The 21,144-nt window shown below is 37.1% G+C and overlaps 1 protein-coding gene across 2 annotated transcripts in view; it reads left to right on the plus strand.

Moving 5' to 3' along the window:
* Positions 1 to 20,668, plus strand: part of Ptn (pleiotrophin) — a 100,534-nt gene extending 79,866 nt beyond the window's left edge. The window contains exon 5 of one of the 2 annotated variants that reach the window (XM_033764529.1): positions 19,915 to 20,668. In XM_033764529.1, coding sequence (XP_033620420.1) covers positions 19,915 to 19,967 — 53 coding nt within the window. In that variant the 3' untranslated portion in view covers positions 19,968 to 20,668. Of the gene's footprint in view, positions 1 to 19,911 lie in introns of both variants that reach the window. The other variant, XM_010631707.3, reaches the window with a different exon arrangement.
* Positions 20,669 to 21,144: the final 476 nt, after the last annotated feature.

A 21,144-nucleotide genomic window follows, 5' to 3' on the forward strand; every position in this document is an offset into this window, starting at 1 on the left:
GATAGCCTTTAAGGTAATTTATTTTCAAATCTGGTATTGAATCAAAATATTGATCATACATATAGAACAGAAAACAAATCAAGAAAGTCTCCATGTTCTAGTGTACTGGTTCTCAACTTAAGCTATAAATTCAATTTTTTTTGTGGAAATATACAAAATGTCTAGTACCCAGGTATAACCATACCAGCAAAATCATCATCAGTTGTTTTGAATACTTAAATGCTCCTTAGAAAATTTCAGTATGCATGCAAAAATTGAGAACTACTAATGTTCTAGTAGGAAATTCATTGGCAAGAAACACATACACACACAGTGTACTTAGGACAGTAGGAAAGAAAGATTGTAGATTAATAAAAGGGAGAAAAAGTAGTAAAGTCATTGGGTGGGGGGGTGGTAAAGTTCAGTGACTATGGGAAATGTTAACAAGTCTGGAATAAGCAGGAAATGACAAATAAAGGCCCACAAAAAATATGTGGTAAATACATTGGATAAACTCTTTTAATTGGAATGGTAAATATATCATCGTTTTACGTTTTCCCATCTAGTAGAATTTAATTAAGTTTAGAATCCACTTCGCACTTTCAGCTTGACAATGATGGTAACAATATTTCAAGTGAGTAGAAATTCTCCAAAGTTCATACATATTAAGGAAATAAGGTGTATAATTAATTGAAAAAAGGATTAGCTTGAATGAATACAATGTTTCAAACTATCAGGTATACATCCTACAGGTAATTAAAATGTAATCTTCCTTTTGTGTATAATATACTTTTGTTAAAGCTAACCAATTTTTCCCTCTCAAGAATGGAGGGCTTCATAAATGTCATTTTGGAACTAAACAGTCTGCAAAAAGATTAATTTTATTGTATGAATGGAACCAGAAGGATTTATCAGATTTTCTTAATGGAAGCACACTCATTGCTTGATTTTTGTTTTGTATTTTAAATAAAATGCAACAGGTGACTTATGTGAATTATACATATTTCTGCACAAGTAACTCTGGATGGATATAGCTTTTTTTCTTTTTGTGTGTCTGTAACCTTGAGATGTACATTTCCTTCCAATCAGTGGAAGGGAAAATAATGCTAACATAGAAACTGTATTGTCATTAGCATGATTCTGTTTCTACTCCTGTACATTTCTTTAATGTTTATAACAGATATTATCTCATAAGGACCCATACATACTTACAGGTTAGTCTTATCATAAAGAAATTGAGGACGAGTGGTTAATTTATTTGCTTATGGTTATATCTGTAATAAATGAGAGCCAAGATTTAGCTACCTTTAAACTCATATTCTCCTTTGTACACTGCTGATGTCCTACTGACAGCACATATTGCTAACAGGTGACTTCAGTGGGTTTTTTTTTTCCTGAATCAGGAGAAAGTGGGCTTTCTAGAGTCCAGTACTGGTATAATGAATCGAATAAGACATTTTCTGTATTTTTTCTAAAATAATTCTGGGAGACAGCAGCAGGTTTTAAGTTTTAAAACATCAGGGCCTGGTCTGTTCTATTCTTTGCTGTGCTCTTTGTGCCTAGGAAGTGCTGAAAAAATGTTTGTGGAATAAATAAATGCTAAATGGAAATGGCTTTGTTCATGACATCTACCAAGGCCTGGTAGAAACTATGACAGCCATTTATCAAACTTTTCTGAAAGAGGTACAATTACAAATGACTTTCTTTCTTTATTGAAGGAAGAGTAAGTCATCACTTCCTTCACTTGTTTCTGCTCATTCAGTACAGGAAGAAGGTAGAAGTAGGAAAGCACTGACTTCGCGTGGGCCCTGTCATATGAGCTCCTCATCATTTAACTTATGTCCCTATGCAATAAATTGCAAATAAATACATCTCTATGTAACTTTGTGCAGTGATTATATTTATCCTACCTAGGATGAGGAAGCATAGACTCAAAGAGGCTTAGCAACTTACCAGAGGCTTCACTTCTTGTACATCCCAGATCCATGATTTGAATCTGTAGTCAAACTGATGTCAATATGATTCCTCAGTATCACCATACCACCTCTGGAACTATGAATTCATAAAACTTTTGTCACGTTAAATGACGAAATGTCAGGCTTTCTTGCCTAGAATCATTGTATGGCGCAGCTTCTTGAGTTTGTCTATTATCAGATCTAGTACTCTTATACAAATGAGGACAAAGAAAGCCAGTGAATCACCTAGGTCCATCTTGCTGACCAGTGGTAGAGTCTGTTTCAGATTTTGTTCTGTTTGGTGGGATTTTCCTTCTTTTTTGTTGTATTTCATACATGGAATCTACTATACTAGAAGGGCACTTTAAAACTGTCAGACTTTCTAAAGTAAACATCTTAGGATATTATGATCTTGGAGAAAAGTCACCCATTATTAGTATTATATAAATTTAATTCTTTTTTGTTTTTTTTGTTGTTTTGTTTTTGTTTTTTTTGAGACAGGGTCTCACTATGTAGTTGAGACTGACCTGGAGCTCACTATGTAGCTCAGGCTGGTCTCCAACTCCCAGTGATTCTCCTGCCTCAGCCTCCTGAATGCTGGGATTACAGGTGTGAGCCACCACGCCTGGCTATTAATTCTTTCATACAATCTAGTTGTGGATTTATAACTAAAAGTCCCACACTAACCTAAAATCATTAACCTTCCTTTTGAACGCATGATTATGCTCAGGGGTTTTAGTTGCTCTTGTTTGTTTTTGTTTTAGAAAACTCCTAAGATTTACCTGTTTTACTTTATACCTCTTTTTTTGGGAAATGGAACTGTATTAAAATGAAAATTGCTTGATTTCCAGTGTGAACCATATACTTTAAAAATGGAATATAAAGGCATTAGTACGATGTGAGTATTCCACATTAAACTGAGGGAAGACTGAACAGTTTCTTTGTGACTTCAGTACTACTAATAAAGCTAAAAAATGAAAAGACTTGGTTAAGAAATATGGGGAAGCTCAATGTGTAGAGTTTCTATTTAAATACTAGAACATATCTAAATTTCACACTTAGATTTAAAAATTTCCTTAAAATTCAGTCAGTCCAGTATAACAACATCACCTTGTAAACTATTAAAGAGTCCTTTCTGGTGCTTTGGCAATACAGGCATTCCTCTTTTGAATACTGAGTTCCATTCCTGCAATTAAGGCGTTAAGTAAATTGCTGAATGAGGAACTGAGTATAGTGTATACATTACAATATTTAGACAAAGAAATGGTCAAAGGAAACTCCAACTTGATAACTTTGCTTTTATTTACATAACTCTTACATGCAGTACAGTACTGTGATGTATAATAGAACAAAATTACAGTACTGTTCTGTATAGAACAATCAGCAAAAATAACACCACAGTAGTGTAGAAGAAGCCACCATAAGGTGGCACTGCCACTCACGTTCCTATGTCATAAGTCCAAATAGTCTTTAAACAGGTAGGTTGTTAAACACAGGACTATCTGTATTGTGTATTGTATCTGTTGTATCCTTCGGCCTCAGTCCACCATTTCAGTGATGCTGAACATCACACTTGAGCCCCTCACCTGAAGAACTTCTTGCATAGGAACCCCCTTTGAATCCAGGGAGAGCTTTTAACCATTTGCTTCTACATTACATATCCAGAAGAATAGCATATTGCTATTCCTGTATAGAAATAATAACAGGAAGGTTTCTATCTGGAATGAAGCTTTCCTCTGGATCAAGGCAATGTTGGTCTCAGGAAGAATCAATGTTTGACTGATAGATTAAAACCAGAATTTGATTAATTATTACAACAGTCTAGCATGGACAAATTGGTGAATCATCGTGTTAGAAACTTTACCATTCATCTTCTTAGGAATAGAGATGAAGAGTTTTAATTAATCAAAGGTTTCTTTGGGGGAGGCAGCAAGATCAACGCTGGCAGTTAAGTAGAAAGGGGTCTATTTGAGGGTATCATACAGTTCAAAGACTCTCCAGGAAGACTAGAGGATTTCATGTGGATACTTCAAGGCTGGGAACAATGCAACCAAAGGCAACAGGTCCAGAGGAAATATTGAATCACACCACATGTGACTGCTTTAGCAGAAACCCTTCTGCTGAAATTACCCACCATTCAACAGTATAATGCAAAGAACGGAGCACTGTAATTTCCACCATAGCTGTCCCTCCTAACCAGGCACTTCCACTCCCTTTCTTGACAAAATATCTAATATCTCCACATTTGGATTGTACCGTGCATTTCTCACTTTTATCGTCTCTATATCTCTGAATGTATGTACACCTTCTTGATAGAAACCAGGCCATGTGGGAAATCCTAATGAAGGGGAGCTGGGGCATGTGTATTTGACTTTCCAGCAGTCAAAGCAGAAGAAAGGGTACTGAAAGGGTCTTGATTTGCCATAGTGAATTGATCTGCCAGAGTAGGCGGCATTGCTAATTAGACTAGTTGGACTAAATGCAACATTGCTGCCATGAAGTAGAGGAGAAAGTTACCCATAGGAGTTTTACTGGAACAGTCGAGTGCCCCACTGTAGAGAGTTAGGTCTCTTCTTTTTGGGCCACCAATATTTTTTTTTTCCCTGTGGGGCTAAATGATCTGTGGAGTAAAGAAAATTGGAAACAAAAGCAGTCTATACTAGCAGCTCTGTAGAAATAGGGGACTCTTTGGAGGTCAAATGACTTTTTTCCTAGCAACACATATCTTGTAGTTGTTCTCTTGGAAGATGCATTCAGTGTGAAATGAGAAAATGAGTGTGACAAGCAGGCTCATAGGAAGGACTTATCTGCAGGGGACTCGCAGCTCTCCAGCCAGCCCCCTGTTTGTGGCCCATGCAGCTCTTGGAACAGATATCGGTCACCCAGTGCAAAGTCAAGCTGGGGCTGGAGCTGAAGCTCCTAGGAAACCTCCAAGGAACCCAGATTTTTCCTGGCACCACAGGGGCTGTTGCCTCACGATTGTCTCAGAACATCCTAGGATTTTTCTATTATTGTTCACATGGGAGTTATTGGTTGCTGCTTTTTAAAATAAGATATGTAACTAAGAGGTATAGATGAAGCTCATTTTGGTTTTGAAAAGCCAGCACAGTGTACATGTTAGCCTCTAGAATTGTCTGGTAAAGGGACATTCCCAAATGGTTCCTGGGACTGGCAGAGGTGGAAGCTCACAGCATGCCCCCACTCCAGCTATTTCTAAAAGTTTTGCCATCTTGTTGCTCTATTTTGGACAGCTGCCTAGCCCTCTCAGAGGTTTGCTGATTCATCTTTAAAGATCAAAAGAACAGCAAGTTTCGGTGCAAGGGTTCACTGTATATGGGACACAGTGTTTGGCAGCTTACTATTAAACGGGTAAAGGGACCGATCAAGGAATATTCCCAGCATTCTCAGTTCTTTTCCCACTAAATAGATTGCTTTGTTAGTTCTTTTAAAGATAAAAGAAGTTCTCTTACATTTCCTTCTATGTTCTGGGGACCACTGTTCCTTGGGAAGGAACATGGTGGCACTATGTAGATGATTCTGCTAAGTTGAGGGACTGTGCACTCTGTGGAGAGATGGGGGAGGAGAGAGCGGGGAGGCAGAGGCCTAGCAAAGGCTAACCCAGGACCTGCCCCTTGCCCCTGAGTAGGAGTGGGGTGAGCGGTGCTTGATGTCTTCTGACCTTTTTTTGGACCAAAGTCAGCAACAGGCATCTTGTTCTGTTCTTCGTGGTCAGAGGGAAGACGCTCTCTCCATTTGGACTCAGCGTTTACATTTCTTTTGATTGTCCCCGGCAAAGGGACATTCCCAAATGGTTCCAGGGACAGATGGACGTGAAAGAACATGGACGGATGTCTTTGTTACAATGGGCCAGGAATGAACGTTCATCCTTGTTATCCTCAATATTTAAGCTACAGTCATTCTTATTAAATGTCCCTGTTCACAATAACCCTACCCACTCCTGGCTCTGCCCAGCTATTTCTAAGTTTTGCCATCTTGCTGCTTGCTCTTTTTGGACAGCTGCCTGGGAAATGTCTTTTGGCACTTACAGTTTATTTCCTATCCCATGATATTATGTTTGAAACGTGAAGGCCTAATACAGTTCCTTTCTTATCTGAATATATTTTTTTCTTCTGTAAATTAGAATTGACAACAAATTCCTTTTTGTATGTTTGTTAAGATGAAATAGAGGACTACAGGTTAAAACGGTTGATAAATGTGCAGTGGTTTTGAGATTCCTTCCTTTTTGCCAACTGAATTTCTTGAGAGGTATTTCAGTCCTCTTTAGGCAAAAGAAGAATTTATGATGATCACAACAACAGTAACCATAGTTAATAATTATTGAAAATCTAATATGTGAATATTTTAGAACATTACTCACACATGGTGTGACCAAATTTCCACAAAATTCTTAGATAGTTACTGCTGTCATCTGCACTTTTATCAATGAGGAAGCTGAAGCTTTGGAGAAACTACTTGCCTGGGGCAAGGTTATGCAACTAATGATCAGAGAGGACAGGCAGGCTGAGTCTGGATCCCCTGCATTAGATGCAGCTCCTTTACCGGTATCTATCCCACATGGACAACAGGTTTCTTATTCAAAAATGGTAGTGAGTTTCAGATGCATCCCAAATCTGTAGTGGGACAGCTGCTCACTGTTGGTATAGTCTTCTCTACCAAACTCAAACTTCAGGAGATGCATGAATGGACCATGATGTCTTGAGCCATCTGTCTTTTTTTCACCTGTAGTTCTCACAGTCTAGAACTATTTTCCTTTTATTCTTCATACCTCCTTTCTAGTTCTATAAGACCTACTTGTTCAATCATTAAATACTCACTGAGTGTGTACTCTGTTTTAAAGTCAGCATTGATGACCTTCATGGACTTACAGTGCAGCAGCAGAAACAGAGGGATCCATTCCAATATTCCACATAAAGTGCACCAAGTGTTAGTAATATTAAGCAAACAACTGTCTTTCCCTCTAACTGCTGTTTTTCAGGGGTGATAGATAGGTAGACTATAAAAATAAAAGGAAATTAATAATAATTCCAATGACAAGTCCATATTAGAAGAAGAAACCTTAAAATCTAAACCGGACCTAGCCATAGAGTGCATGGAAGGAGCAGTTTAGAGAGAGCAACCAGAGAAAGTCCTTTTGAGAAAGTAACTTTTGAACTTCTTAAAGATAAAGACTGGCTATGCTAATGTTGTGGATGAAACAAGGGAAAGTTCAAAGTCCTTAAAGCCAAAAAAAGCTTTTTGCTTGAGGTCAAGAAAAGAGATCAGAATTAAAACTTGCCAGACTTCTCTTTCCAAACATGAAGTTACTGCCTTCTCTGAGAGAGATCACTCCTTGGATGAGGTCTTTATACTATATTATGGTATTTTGCCTCATGTACCTTGGAGACTCTTTGTGAAATTACTATGCTTCTTAGGCTGTAGTCCATGAGAAGACTCAATGAAGGGTACTGACTTGAATGAATGAGTGAATAATGTATCCAACTCAATTATCCTGATCTGGCTCTGAAGAACACATTATTCATTCACTGGCCACAAATGTGTGGTGATAAATAAGTTCAGGAGTTCATCAGGATGAAGAACCATGTATTAGTCACTTTCCCGTTGCTGGAACAAAATATACAACACCCATAATTTGAAGGATTTTTAGCTCATAGTTTTAGAGGAATCAGTTCTTGGTTAGATGGCTCCAAGGCAGAAAGAGTTTGTCAGAGGGATATGGCAGTGCAAAGATGTTCAACCTTTGACTGCAAGGAAGTGGAGAGAGAAGGGTATAGCCTGGGACAAGAAAGCACCCTTACAAGTCATGCTCCCAGTTACCACCCCACCTCCTAATTCCACATTGATTTCTGAAATTTTCAGTGGATTAATCCATAGCCCAGTCACTTTTCAAAATCCCATCTCTGAACACATGGGACCTTCAGGGGATATTTTAGATCTAATAAATTATCTGAGTGTTTCACTTCTATCCTTAGTAAGGAATTTTTGGTCCTAATTTCCAGGGCAGATATGAGAATTAAGAACTCTAAATATTTGTAGGGTTTACTTCACAGTGTCTGTCTGCTTTCATCTCCCTGGGTAAATTCCATACTTGGAGGCTCATTATCTGTGTAATTAGTACTAAAGGAGGCAGTATAATAGAACACTGTTCACACTAATTACTTGCTGAGTTGTCGAACCTGATTTTTCTTCCCTGAAGCTATTGCATTTCTTCCCTCTAACTTTTGAATTGAGAATTTCTCCTGTTGCTTCAAGTACTGCCTATTTTCATTTATTGAGCATCAAAAACTTGCTCTTAGTTATTAAATATTTACAATCAGACAGCATCTAAGTTCAGCACTTAGCAGTAACATCTCTCTTAATCATTAGGGCAGCCCAGAGGAATCTTACTCATATTTTAGAATATAGAACACTAAGATTGTACAAGTTCACTCAGACCTGAAATCAGAACTGATGGTTTCCAGAGGTTTTTATCTCTTATATAAAAGTGGTTCCTGAAAATTTCTTTGGATCGTCTAAAAAATAATAATAATTTAGTTTTGTTTCAATGATAATCCTAAAACTTTCATATATTGGGTGTCATACTGTTAAATCCTATCAGATAATTCCTAGCTTGCCCTTGCATTTGTATAATGATTGTTCTGAAGTCAAATGACAACTTTTGGTGCTTTATCTCTCAAGCTGAGGACCTACTAGGGGGCTACATTTCTTCAAAGTAGGAAAAACTGGTGGAAGCATGCTGTTACACCCAGCATCCTCCCATCTAGACGCTGCGCTGGAATGGTAATTGTCTCCTCTCAGCTGTGAGGTTCACCCTCACTCAGGTATTTCACCAGGACCTGAGGCATTGCTTCCCTGGTAACCAGAGTTGCCGGGGTGGGGGGGCAGTGCACCTACTCCCTGTGACTCTTCTTAGCTCTGCGCTAGAGCACAGCCTCAGGGAGCCCACAGGGAAATCAAAGCTGGCTTCTGGCTGGTGCTCAGGCCACAAAGGCAGTGGGGGAAAAAAAAAAAAGAGTAAAGACTTTTTCTAGAAGTGTAAATACTATTGGTAGAAGAGCTCATCGGAAGACCAGAGCGTGAGAAGCAGGTAAAGATTTTCCTCGTGCTCATTGCTCAGGAATTTAGAAGATGAGACCCAGAGATATTTACAGACTGTTAATACATCCACGGCACTCTTTCTGGCAAGGCTTTCGGGAATTACTTTCATTCTGCATACAATAGAAAAACATTGTTTTCAGAACTTCACCCACACACACAAAGGTAATAAATTCAGAAATTCAGCTGCTACGAAAAGGCTGCGAGGAAGCTCAGGGAACGCCCTTCCTGTGCAGCCCATGCCGCTGCTGTAGACTGGGCATCATCTCTCCTGCTTGGAACAGGGGTGGAGGACACGTGTGTCAGTGGCTGAAAGGACTGATGCAGCATGCATTTATGAGGCTGTTCGTGAGCACAAAATCTTTATTGTATATTGCCATTCTCACATTTGAAGTATTAGAAATTTAAAGTTATACAAATTTTGGAGCACAAATAAGAAATAATGAATAAGTACATTAGATATGAACGAGGACTGAAGGACACACAAAAAGGAGATGGTCTGAAATCTAATTACTGCTGTATGAATTTGCTAGGTATCACTGACTATCTTAAACAACACAAATGTATTTCTTCAGCGTTCTGGAGACAGAGGTACAGGATCAAGGGGTTGGCAGGGCTGGTGTGTGAAGGGTGCTCCCTTTGGCTTGCAGATAGCCATCTTCTTGCATTTCTCCAAACGTGTATCTGTGTTCAGATTTTCTCTTCTAAGGATACCAGTCCTGCTGGATTGTAGCTCATCCTGATGACTTTCTTTTAACTTAATTATCTCTGCAAAGTATCTCTCTCTGGGAACATTCACACAATGAAATCCAAGAGTTCAGATTTGTCACAGATTATGGGGAGTGACTATGTTAGCCATAGCGACTGATTCTATGTCTGTACGTTTTTGAATGAAAAAGAAACATTCATTTGGAAATAAAAAAAAGGGACAACTTATGATGCTCTATCTACTAGAATTTTATACAAGCTTTTCCCAGTAACACTGCTGCTGTGATACTGAAGTGAGCATTAGCATGATAAATGCAAATGATGTGTTAGAGGGAACTACTTATTACGGATTATAACACGTTTCATTCCTAAGAGAGGTTACCATATAATTTCTAATATGATATAACAAGGTGAATTTTTCTACCCATGTCCTTATTATTGTCGAAGAAATCTCTTAAATATTTAGATGTCACATCAGAGATAATCCTTCTTTTGGAAGTGGAAGAAGTCAGTCAACGACTGTGACCGGGGAGATCACTGTCGACAAAGAAAAGGTCTTTAGAGGGACCCACAGATTCAGGAAGTGGCAGGGGCTTTTGCAGAATGAGATAACCCAAACCTTAATTTATCATCTATAGCATGTGCCTGTGTGAGTGTGTGTGTGTGTGTGTGTGTGTGTGTGTGTGTGTATACAGGTGTAACTAACAGATATGGATTATGTGAATGTGTTGAACTAAAAATAGTAGATTAACTTGGCAATTTTTTCTTTTTTCCTTTTTATATATAGTCCTGGGGTTCGATCCTAGGGCCTTCTCCCCTAACTTCATCTCCAGACTACTTTTTTAAGAAAATGTTTTGAGACAGGGCCCTCTTACATAGCTAGGTTGTCCAGGCTGTGTTCAAATTCACGATCCTCCTACCTTAGCCTCTAACTTGGTGATTTTTCTACTCAGTACAGCAGTACTTAAAATTTTTCTACTACTACACCCAAGCATGGCTGGTTTGTCTAGTCCTAACTCTGTCTTGTGAAAACAGTGCATCATGAAGAACAAGAGGACCAAAAAAGGTACATGAAGTGCCCTAAACAGAGGAAAATGGAGAGGTTTGAGGACAATGGGGCTGCAGAAGTTGTAGACAGAAATCTTTGGGTTACCCACATTTACTTGACTTTCCATTACCTTATTAATTTATTATTATTATTTGTTACTATTACTATATATGGGTTATTATGTTCCTACATGTTTATTGATGCTGGGTGAGTTGCTTCTTAATGCGACTGACATGTTTAGGGACTTTTAGATTTATGCTATTTGGTTGATGGCATACATTTCTTTATTTCCTCCACTAAAATTTCAGTTATTTCTGTATTACTTACTGGGGCTCATACAGCTGAACTTTCTCTTTTGAGGAGATGCTGTTAAAAGCTGAGCCATCTTTCAAAGCAAAGTAAGTAGAAGCAACATAGAGGTTCCTAAAATGGTAAATATCTGTTTAGTTTGTGTCTAGACATAGATGTAGACTATCTTACACTTCATGGAAAGCAAATGTGTACAAGAGCAGAGAGTGAGGAGATGTGGAAGATGTCTGGAAATAGTAGATGAGTGAAAAGGAAGATGGCTTTTGGGGGAAAGAACAGGTGTGTGAGAGGAGATCAGCCCATACGTAGCAGTGAGAGCCAATCCTAAGTACATACGTCTGTATGTATGAGGTGTGATAAAAAATACAGCGAATGTTTACTTTTTAAACATTAGTCATGGTACAAGACACATTGGAATTAATCCCCTTGAGAATACTGCCTTTTACTTCAGATACACTTGCAAGGACTCCATCCTTCTCATCACCTTCCAGAGCAATTCTGAAAGTCCTCTTTCATGAGTGTCTTTAGTTCTGCTATCATGGCTGCCTCAATGCCCTGGATCAATTCAAACCATTTACCTTTCATAGTAATTTTTACTTTGGGGCAAAGCCAGAAGCCTCTAAGTGCTGGAGGACACACGGTGGCTAAGGACACACTGTAATGTTTTCACAAGCCTGCTTTTGAAATGAACGGTACTGAGCAGGAGCATTCCCTGTATTTTTGATCAGGTCTCCTAAAGACACTCAGGAAACAGGGAGGACTCCCAGAACTGTTCTGAAAGTGCAAGTAGGACGGGAAGTGAGGGGATGTATTTTGAGGGGATTGATACCGATGTATCTTTTACTGTACAGATCTTCATTTGAATATGTATGGTATACGTGATCATGTATCATGTGTATATATGCATGTACGATGCATGGTGTATGTATTCTTTTCATACTCCTAAAAATCAACGCAAAGGAAAAGGAGCAATAGTACTATAACATAAGAAGTCAAAGAAGTAAAATGATCACACAGGCATTGGACACAACTATATCTTTGAAGAACATATTTAAGAAATTTGGAAAATACGATTCTTTTGATTTTCAAGTAGATAGAATTTTTTTTTCCTGTATTGTGACATTTCTTATATGTTACTGCAGTTTAAGTGGAAATATTTGGGGATATCATGAATGGCGCATGTTAAGACTGGCCAATTAGTACCTGCATTCTAGGTGCATCTCTAAGTGGGTACATTATGATTCAACGGGGCTGATTACCTTATCATTGCTCTAAGGTATAGGTGTTGCGGTATGAGAGTTTGAGTATTTCTGGGTGATTATGTAGCTAATTAACATGAAAAGGATCTTGATGATATCCACGCATCAGGGTGGGTTTGTGTTGTAATTGTGGGGTTTGATAATGATTTGGTCATTTTCCGTCAGTCTTTTGCCCAGTTCAATCATCTTCAGAGTGAACTTGCATGGTATCTATGGAAGACCTCCAGATGTCCTCATCCATACTTGACTTCTGAAATTGCAGGGTTGCATTTCTGAGTGTTTTTAGCATTCTCAAAGTATAAATTTTTACTCCCTAGATGGAGCAAATCTCTTACTTCTATTCTAATCAATATTTTCTCCCATTGCTTTAATGACCCAAAGCTATTTTACTTAAATCAGGACCAAGCAAAGTCTGACTCAAGAAACATCTGAATTCTCCTCATTTTATCTGCTAGTTTTTCTTTTTATTTTCTGTATATACAGCAGGCCATCTGGAAAAAAAATCAAAGCAAGAACTTTTACTTAGAAAATAAAATAAGCTTGTTCCAGAATTCTCAGCCCTTCCACTTCTTGGAAAAGCATCGCCCTTTGGTCTTCAAAACACATTTAAATCGATGTTATTCTCTTAACACCCACATTCAATCTGATTTCTTCCAGAATTCCCTAATTCTAGATTTGTATTCATGCCAGCTGCATCATAACCCTGTTCTTAAAGGATAGAGGATAAATGGAAAAGAGATGACGCATATAGTTCGATTAATTGCCTTTCTAGAGCAAGTCTGCAGTTACAGGCAGTCATATAAATTGCTAATAAGAATGTACATTAGTACTTCCTTCCAAAAAATAAACCTGCTACTATAAATCTAGAGATTTATAAACACCCTAGTCTTTTATTCAGTAGATCTTCTTGTAGTAATCTATATACTAAGGAAAATATACAATAATTTGACAGCCAAAACAGCATACCATCATTATTTATAATAACAAAATACTAGAGTAGTTCAAATAACCTATCAAAGAAGAAAGGTTACCAAGAATATATAGGATAGATGACATAAAGGAATCCTCAAGGCAATGGCATGGAAAATCAATGCAGTTAAATTTTTAAGATAAAATATATCAACTGTCAATATATCCCTAATTAAAGTCATTGAAAGAAAGGCAGGGACAAGGGGAAAAAATGAGAACCAAGACCTGTCATGTAGAGGTACAAGATCCCAACAATGAATGTAACTGTACTGTATCCCTAAAATGTACCAATAAACTCAATTCAAGCTGAAAAAAAAAGAAAATATAAAAAAGAACACCTTGTTAAACATCTTGTTTTTATATTGTGAAATTATGGGTGACTTATTTTAATATAGGTATATATTTTCTATATGAGTTTGTTTTACAGTTCAAACAGAAAAATTATTGATATTTTAAAGAAGAAAATAACTCAGTGAAGAGAATTTTTTCTTTAGTCTATAAATTATACTTATACATTTTTCTTTCTAGTAATTCCTTCTATAGATATTCTGTATTGTATATCATATGCATCTGGAGTATAATAATAAATCAGAAGCAAGAAAAATGGCTGTCAAGCCATAAAATTAACAGCTACTTATCCATAAACTTTAAGACAAATATGTGCTTTTAAATACTTTATGATTTTAAAAAACTCCCATAGAGTAGTCTTGGAAACAATACTTACAATATCAACTCTATGAGAGCAGAATTTTGTTTTGTTCACCATTATATCTCAGTATCTAGAATTTTACCTGGTGCATGATGGAGACTGAGTCATAGTTTCTTAATACCTGGATTTGGGGGAGGCATCAATAGTAAATGGGATTTAAAATGTTATCATCTCTCATGGTCCTCCCTATGCCACTATGAGAAGTTATTGGTTTTATTACAAGTTCATAGGGATCAGAATTATTGATTTCCCCAAATCACAGAGCTACTAAGTGGTAAATGTCCATTGCGATCGATTTTCTAAGGCAGGAAATGTTTCTCATTATAATTCTAGGAAAACTTCAGTATTTCTCATTGTCTCACTGAAATACGACTTCATGCCACTTACTACTTTATTGTGCATCAAGAGTTTTCTCTTTAGAATAAATAAATACGGAGACCCAGAATTTATTGGAGAATGCCTCACATTCTTATTCATTCTTTGCAGTACCTTTCTTCTTTTCTGTCAGAAGGTGCTGTGTATTGATATAATTTGTTTGAATTTAAATTTTGAGTTTTCTGGTAAGGATGAAACTTTAGATCTTGTAATGAAAGACAATGGCTTTTTTTTTTTTTTAAATTTTGTGGACTTGTGAATTGAACTCAGGACATTGCACTTGCTGGGTAGGCACAGCACCACTGAGCTTCATCCCCATCCCGACAATGGTTTCTTTTAAAATAAATGTTTATTTTCATCAGTACATGTTTGCAGTACAGAATGATTACATTTCTCATGGAGAGTTGATAGCTGAAATAACACATCTCAAGTATTTTTTCCCCTCCCGTTTGCCTTATCCATCTCTTGGTCCTCTCCAGTTTTGCAGAAAAGCTGTCTCCCTCTTTCCTATATCTATCCTTTGTTGGTGGGAATGTAAACTGACACAATCACTGTTGAAATCAGTACAGCGATTCCTCAGTAAACTAAAATTCCAGTCCATATATCCAGCAATTCCTCTTCTAGGTATCTTCACAAAAGAGTTAAAGACATCATTTAACAGTGACCTATGCATATCCACATTTATAGCAGCTCAATTCAGAGTAGCTAAGTCTTAGAAGTGGCCTGTATGTCCATCAATGGATGAATAGATAAAAAAGTGTCCTTTATATGCAGTGGAATACTACTCTGCCATAAAAAATAAACTTGAGTCACATGTGGAAAAATGTTCTCACCCTACGACCATAATGCTAACTGAAAGAAATCAGACATACGCAAGCTTAAATATTATAATATTTCTCTTATTTGGAAAAATACTAACATTTAAATGAAAAAAGTGAATTATTACTAGACCGAAATATTTTTGGAAAGTCTTAGGGCTTTCTGAATACTTTGAAAAGTATCTTTTAAAGAAAACTATTCATTTTTTAATAATGCCAAGTTTTTCATACCTAACAGTCTATCTCATGTCTATAGTTCAATTTTTATCAGTACTGTCAACTCAAAAACTGGGCAAAGAAAGGTTAAGATTTTGAATTGCAGGAAGTTGAAACATGCCACAAAGATTGTGAGACTGCAGACTGATAATGACCTCATTGGGACTGTCCAAGGAGGAGAAGTCACTTTATGGGCAGGAACTCCTTATTGTCACATTTGACAAGGGCTCACTTCCTGCCTGAATTCATGTCTGTTTCACCGCCTCAGTCCAGGAGGGAAAGAGTGACGTGATGGCTGGGGAGTTGCTTTCTGTGTGGCCTGTCACTTGACTTGGCTCTGTTCAGTGGGAACGGAGGTCCCGACTGTTTCACATCAGAGCTGGGATCCTGTGGCTCTTCATACCTGGCAGAATAGTCACTTCATGACTGCACTATAAAGCACTTGACTTTGCTCTGCTCTGGGGCAATTCGTGACTCTCATGCTCATAGGAAAGTTTCTCTGGCTTTCACCTTAAAAAGCCATAAAATGGAATATTAGCTTTACCCACAGAGTTAGTTCAGGCATCTGTTTTAAGAATAAGAAAACATATTAAGAAATACAAATGCACTACCTGTGTGTACGTTTGTGACTTTCTTCTTCATAAAATATTGATCTTTAAAGATATGCTAAGATTCTGAATGAATTTACACTCCTTTCTTTCTTTGAAAAATACTATTTTCCTATATAATGATGAGTGAGTACTCAATTTCCCATTCAAACATTCATTTGTGCTGTTTGCATGCAAGGCATATTTCATGAATACTTGTCATAGGCCAGGCACCGAAGATACAGACACAAAGTACTCTCGCAGAAAGAGGAAAAGGCATATTTGTTTGAGACTCAATTAACACTATGGTTCACATTTTTGGAAAAAAAATCAATGAAAGGCACAGTAAATATGTCTGTGTGTGGAATCTGCTTAAACTTGGAGTCCTGGGAAGGTTTCACAGAAGAAGTAAAGTTCAACTAAGATCGTAAGGATAAACAGGGATTGGCTAAACAAAATTGAGATGGTAGGAGAAAAAAAAATCAGGCATAGGTGAAGGCTGAAATACAAATAGAAAGAAGAACATCCACACATACACACTCGAAAAACAAAAAGGAATTCAAAGAACCTCTACAAAGAAGATGCATGAGATAGGTTTGTGTGGTATTAAACATTTGTTGATTTCACTGAAGATTTATTAGTTAACAGCCATGAAAAAGACCGTGTGCACATCCTGGAAGTACAGTAGTGATAGATTCTGTCCTCTTGTATTTTATACTTCAGTGTACTATGATAAGCACTATACCAAGGGAACTGAAGAGGAAAGATTCTAACTCAAACCATGAGGCCAATAAACTAGATATGCTGAAGTCAGTACCTGAAGGATGGGGTGAACCAATAAAACAAGAGCAAGGGTGGAAGCAGGGGTTTCCATGGAGAATGGGCTTGAAGGTCAAAGGCTAAAAGAAGGCTCATGGCATACTTTGGAAATCAAAATCAGTCCAAGTATGGAGAGGGATGAAAAGATACCTTTTTTCAATGATTCCGTTTCTTCATTTGTTATTAAAGAGTTGGACCAAGTTTTTCTAGAACATAGATTTCACAATACTATTTTAAATTCCAAACAAATACTAGGTAAAAATTGAGAGGTTGTTAATAAATTTTCAGGCCACAGGGATAAACAATGACAAAGCTCTTTTAGCCTGCAGGTTAAGTGTAAATAAGAGTCAGAAAAATGTGCTTTTGATTGTAAGCAATATTTTCTTCATTTGCAAAAAAGTCAAACACTTCCTTATGTGAGAAGTCAAACTGATTCACTGTAAATGCAAATTTTTCTTTAACTTCTACTGAAGCCTTCTCACTTTTGTATCTGGATCAAGCACAGGGTGGTTAATGTCTATAGCATGCTTGTATGATGCTGTGATGATTTGCCAGTTATGTCAAAATAGTAAATTAGTTGTCCTTGTGCAGTAAAAAGGGGCAAGTGGTTGATCTCCTGTCATTTGGCATGTTGTTCTTAATGAAAAAGAAATGTTGGGCCTAGACAACAGATAGAGGGTTGCCCGTGCCTTTAACTGCAGGGAGTTTAGGGAGAGATCCCCATGTCCAATTGCTCAGAAAGATGACAACCTACATGAACTCAACCAAATAATTCACAATACTCAAAATAACTTCATGTTTAATGAAATAAATTCACATAAAACACCTAATTACTGTGTCATCCAGTCTTATTATGAAATAGATTTTAATCAAAATATGAAAATATTGCTACAAACTATTCTCTACTTGAGAGATAAAGGGTTGGAAATCACTGAGGAGTCCCCAGTACTTGACATGAAGAAATCAAAACAAGAGAACCCAGAGTTATATCACACTTGACATTACAGATTGCCCCCTGAGGGTAACATACTAATAAACAGCTACTGCTTAAAATGTCAACCAAAGCCTAAGAACTATTAAATGTTTAAACACTGGCTGTTTGTTCAGATATTAAATAGAACACCTTCTTTAACCTTACAGCTACCTTTGAAGTAAGAAAATCTTGTCATCACTCTTCCTATGCTAATGAGACATTCATAAAAACAAGAAAATATAGAAGGAATGAAAGATTAAGCCTCTTAAATATAGAAATGGGGTAAGCCGAGGATATTCATGAACAGAATGGCTATATTTGAAAACAACAATTAATCAGGATTTTAGAAACTGCTGACCAAACTGGATATAGTGTACCAGAGAAACCTGAACACCAGAGGTTTGGGAAAATTATAATGAACACCAGTACCTTTTAACAGTGTGCAGTAGACTTTGGAACCTACTGTTGAGGACAGTAAATAAGAATTAAAGGGTTTCTAGCTCTATTTAAGTGTTATTGGAAAAATGTACAGTATGTCTGATTGAAATCATTGCCACGTCTTCTCTCACCACAAGCCAGAAGATCTTGGACATACATTTTATGATCTCCTGAACAATGCCTTAATTTCTGTTGGGCATTGTTTTGGTCCCAATATTCCTTGGCTGTTCATCATATTTCATGGAATGCTCAGTCAATTCACATTGGCCATTATATAGAGAAATAGTCTCAGTTTATTATCATACTTTTATTGAGCAAATCCATACTTTCATTGAGCAAATGCCATTTTGCCATATTCTGTTCTCCATGGGCTTTATACAACTATGTAAATTTAGAAAGTAATCCTATGTTTGCCATCAGATGTTATGGTGCTATTGATATGCCTATTCAAAAGTGATTAATCTGAAACACAAATGTGTGAACTAGCTTTCCCAAAGTGTTACAGCAACTCAGTGACACATTCTGCATTTAAACCCTGGCAGTCTGTCTCCAGAGCCTGGGCCTATCCAGCATGATTCTGTCATTGCTGTGGACCAAATGGAGGAGGCAGCAGAGAAACAATTAGCAGTATCTTTTCATTTGCCAGCCCGGCAATCCTCACCAATTTGGTCTTTGGATCCTGTTCTGTCTTACATTTTGCTATTAGAATAAAGGAAAGGCAAGATGGTTGAATGGAAAAGGATGGAGAATTTTAATTTAAATCCCCAGGATTTTACTTGCATAGTTTAGCACAAGTTGGTACCTTCTATCTGCTTCCTGAAAGATCAGAACCCTCTAGGCAAAGGTCTAGACAGGCTGCTTGGGGTTCACAGCTGCTCCTTGCTCTGTAAATAGCTAACTGAATATATAAACAAATGGGGCACCTAAAGGGGGAGCACTCTGGAACTGTGCGCTCAGAAAGAAAGTGCCAATGCTTTTAAACAGTTAAGTGAGAAGTGAGGGCTAGGAAGAGCTCTTCACTGAGCAGCAATCTGTTTAACTCTCTAAGAAATGAGTGCCTGCTGTGTTTGTTTTCTAAGCAGGACATTCGAACAATATTTTGCATGCCATATAGAGGTGACCAACAAGATAACAGGCATTTGTAGGTATTCACACAGATGTAGGCATGCTGTGCCTGCCTAATTTTAGAGGTACTTTCTTGGCAACAGCACACACACACGCATTCTCCCTCTCTCTCTCTCTCTCTCTCTCTCTCTCTCTCTCTCTCTCTCTCTCTCTTCCTTTCTTTCTTTTTTTTTGTACAGGGGATTGAACTTGGGACTTTGTGTTTGAGAGGCAGCCAGTGGAACCCCCGAGCTAAATCCCTGGCCCCAAGAATTGTTGGGATTTTGCAAGTGACTGAACGTGAGAGATAAGAGAGATGGAGCCAGGTATGACTCCTGAATTTCTAGACCAGGTGGCTAGGTCAATGATGATGTACCTGATACAGAAATCCCTGAAGGAGAGATGACGTGACAGTTGTATTTTCTGTTGATCTTATCTTGTAGTTATGGGCAAATGATAAATAAAATGACTTTGCCTCCCAATATATTAAGATCTGGGTGCTTATTTTTCTCTTTTCTGTTTTTAATTGCAGCAGAATCTAAGAAGAAGAAAAAGGAAGGCAAGAAGCAGGAGAAGATGCTGGATTAAAAAATGCCACCTTTTTGGGAACGTGACTAGGACATCAGCAAACAGGATCAGTTAACTATTGCATTTATACCTACCGTAGGCTTTTATTCAAAATCATGTATAGCTTAAGTACACAATAGGCAAAAACAAAGAGGAAAGAAAATTTTTGTAGTAGCATTTAAAAAAATGTATACCATAGTACCACTAGGGGCTTGTAATAAAGAACTGTAATCCTATTTAGAAAGTTGAAGTTGACTTGTAGTACATGATAAATGATAGACAATGGAGGTAAGTTTTTTTTGAAGTTATACAATATTTCACATTTAAATTCTTTTTTACGTTTTTTCTTTGGGCAGCAATTTAAATGTTGTGACCATGTAAACTACTTCTCTTGTTATGTTTTTTCATCACCTAGATTTTTTTCCAATTGAGAAAAATACATACTAAATGAAGCAGCAATAAAATATAATAACTCTGTTTGAGGGAAATATCTTGTCTTCTGCTGAGAGTGTTTTAAAAATAGTCATCCAAATAAATGCAGAAAAGCGGCAGAGCAACGTTGTAATACAGAGTTGACTTTTTTAAAAAAGAAAATCATTAAAACATGAAATTCATTTTAGCAGAAACATCTATTATCTTGATGAAATTATTTTTCCATCTGAGAAAAAAAATACTAGGAAAAATAAATCAAGGTGATGCTGAATAAAAGGTGCTTTTGTGTGCAATAGTTTGATCTTGTAACTCTCTTCCTTTTGTCACCTCTGCGTCCTGATTCATTCAGTTAGTGGTGAGAATTTACCATACAAATGAATTAAATTTCTTTTGGACATAGATCTTACTTAGACAAGAGTTTTTGTTTTATTTTGTTTTGATTTGAGTACTTGCTACAAGTTAATTGTTCCCTAATTATAAAAGTCCCAAATATGAAATGATCCAAAACCTGAAAAAATATTAGCCATTATCATAACAACACAAGCGGGAAAATTCTGCTTCTGATCTCACATGACAAGTTGCAGGGAATAAAAACATTGTATGTAGTTAATTTAAGTCTATATGGATAATTTGTATGTGAAGCAAACATGCTTAGTGTTGATTTGGGGATTATCCTCCATATATCTCATTAGGCATACTCAAATATTCGAAAAAATCTGAAAGTATTCCAAATCTGAAACATTTCTCTTACCAAACATTTCACATA

The sequence above is a fragment of the Fukomys damarensis genome, unplaced genomic scaffold (assembly GCF_012274545.1).
Source record: "Fukomys damarensis isolate Sample0158 unplaced genomic scaffold, DMR_v1.0_HiC HiC_scaffold_16, whole genome shotgun sequence".
Taxonomy (NCBI): Eukaryota; Metazoa; Chordata; class Mammalia; order Rodentia; family Bathyergidae; genus Fukomys; species Fukomys damarensis.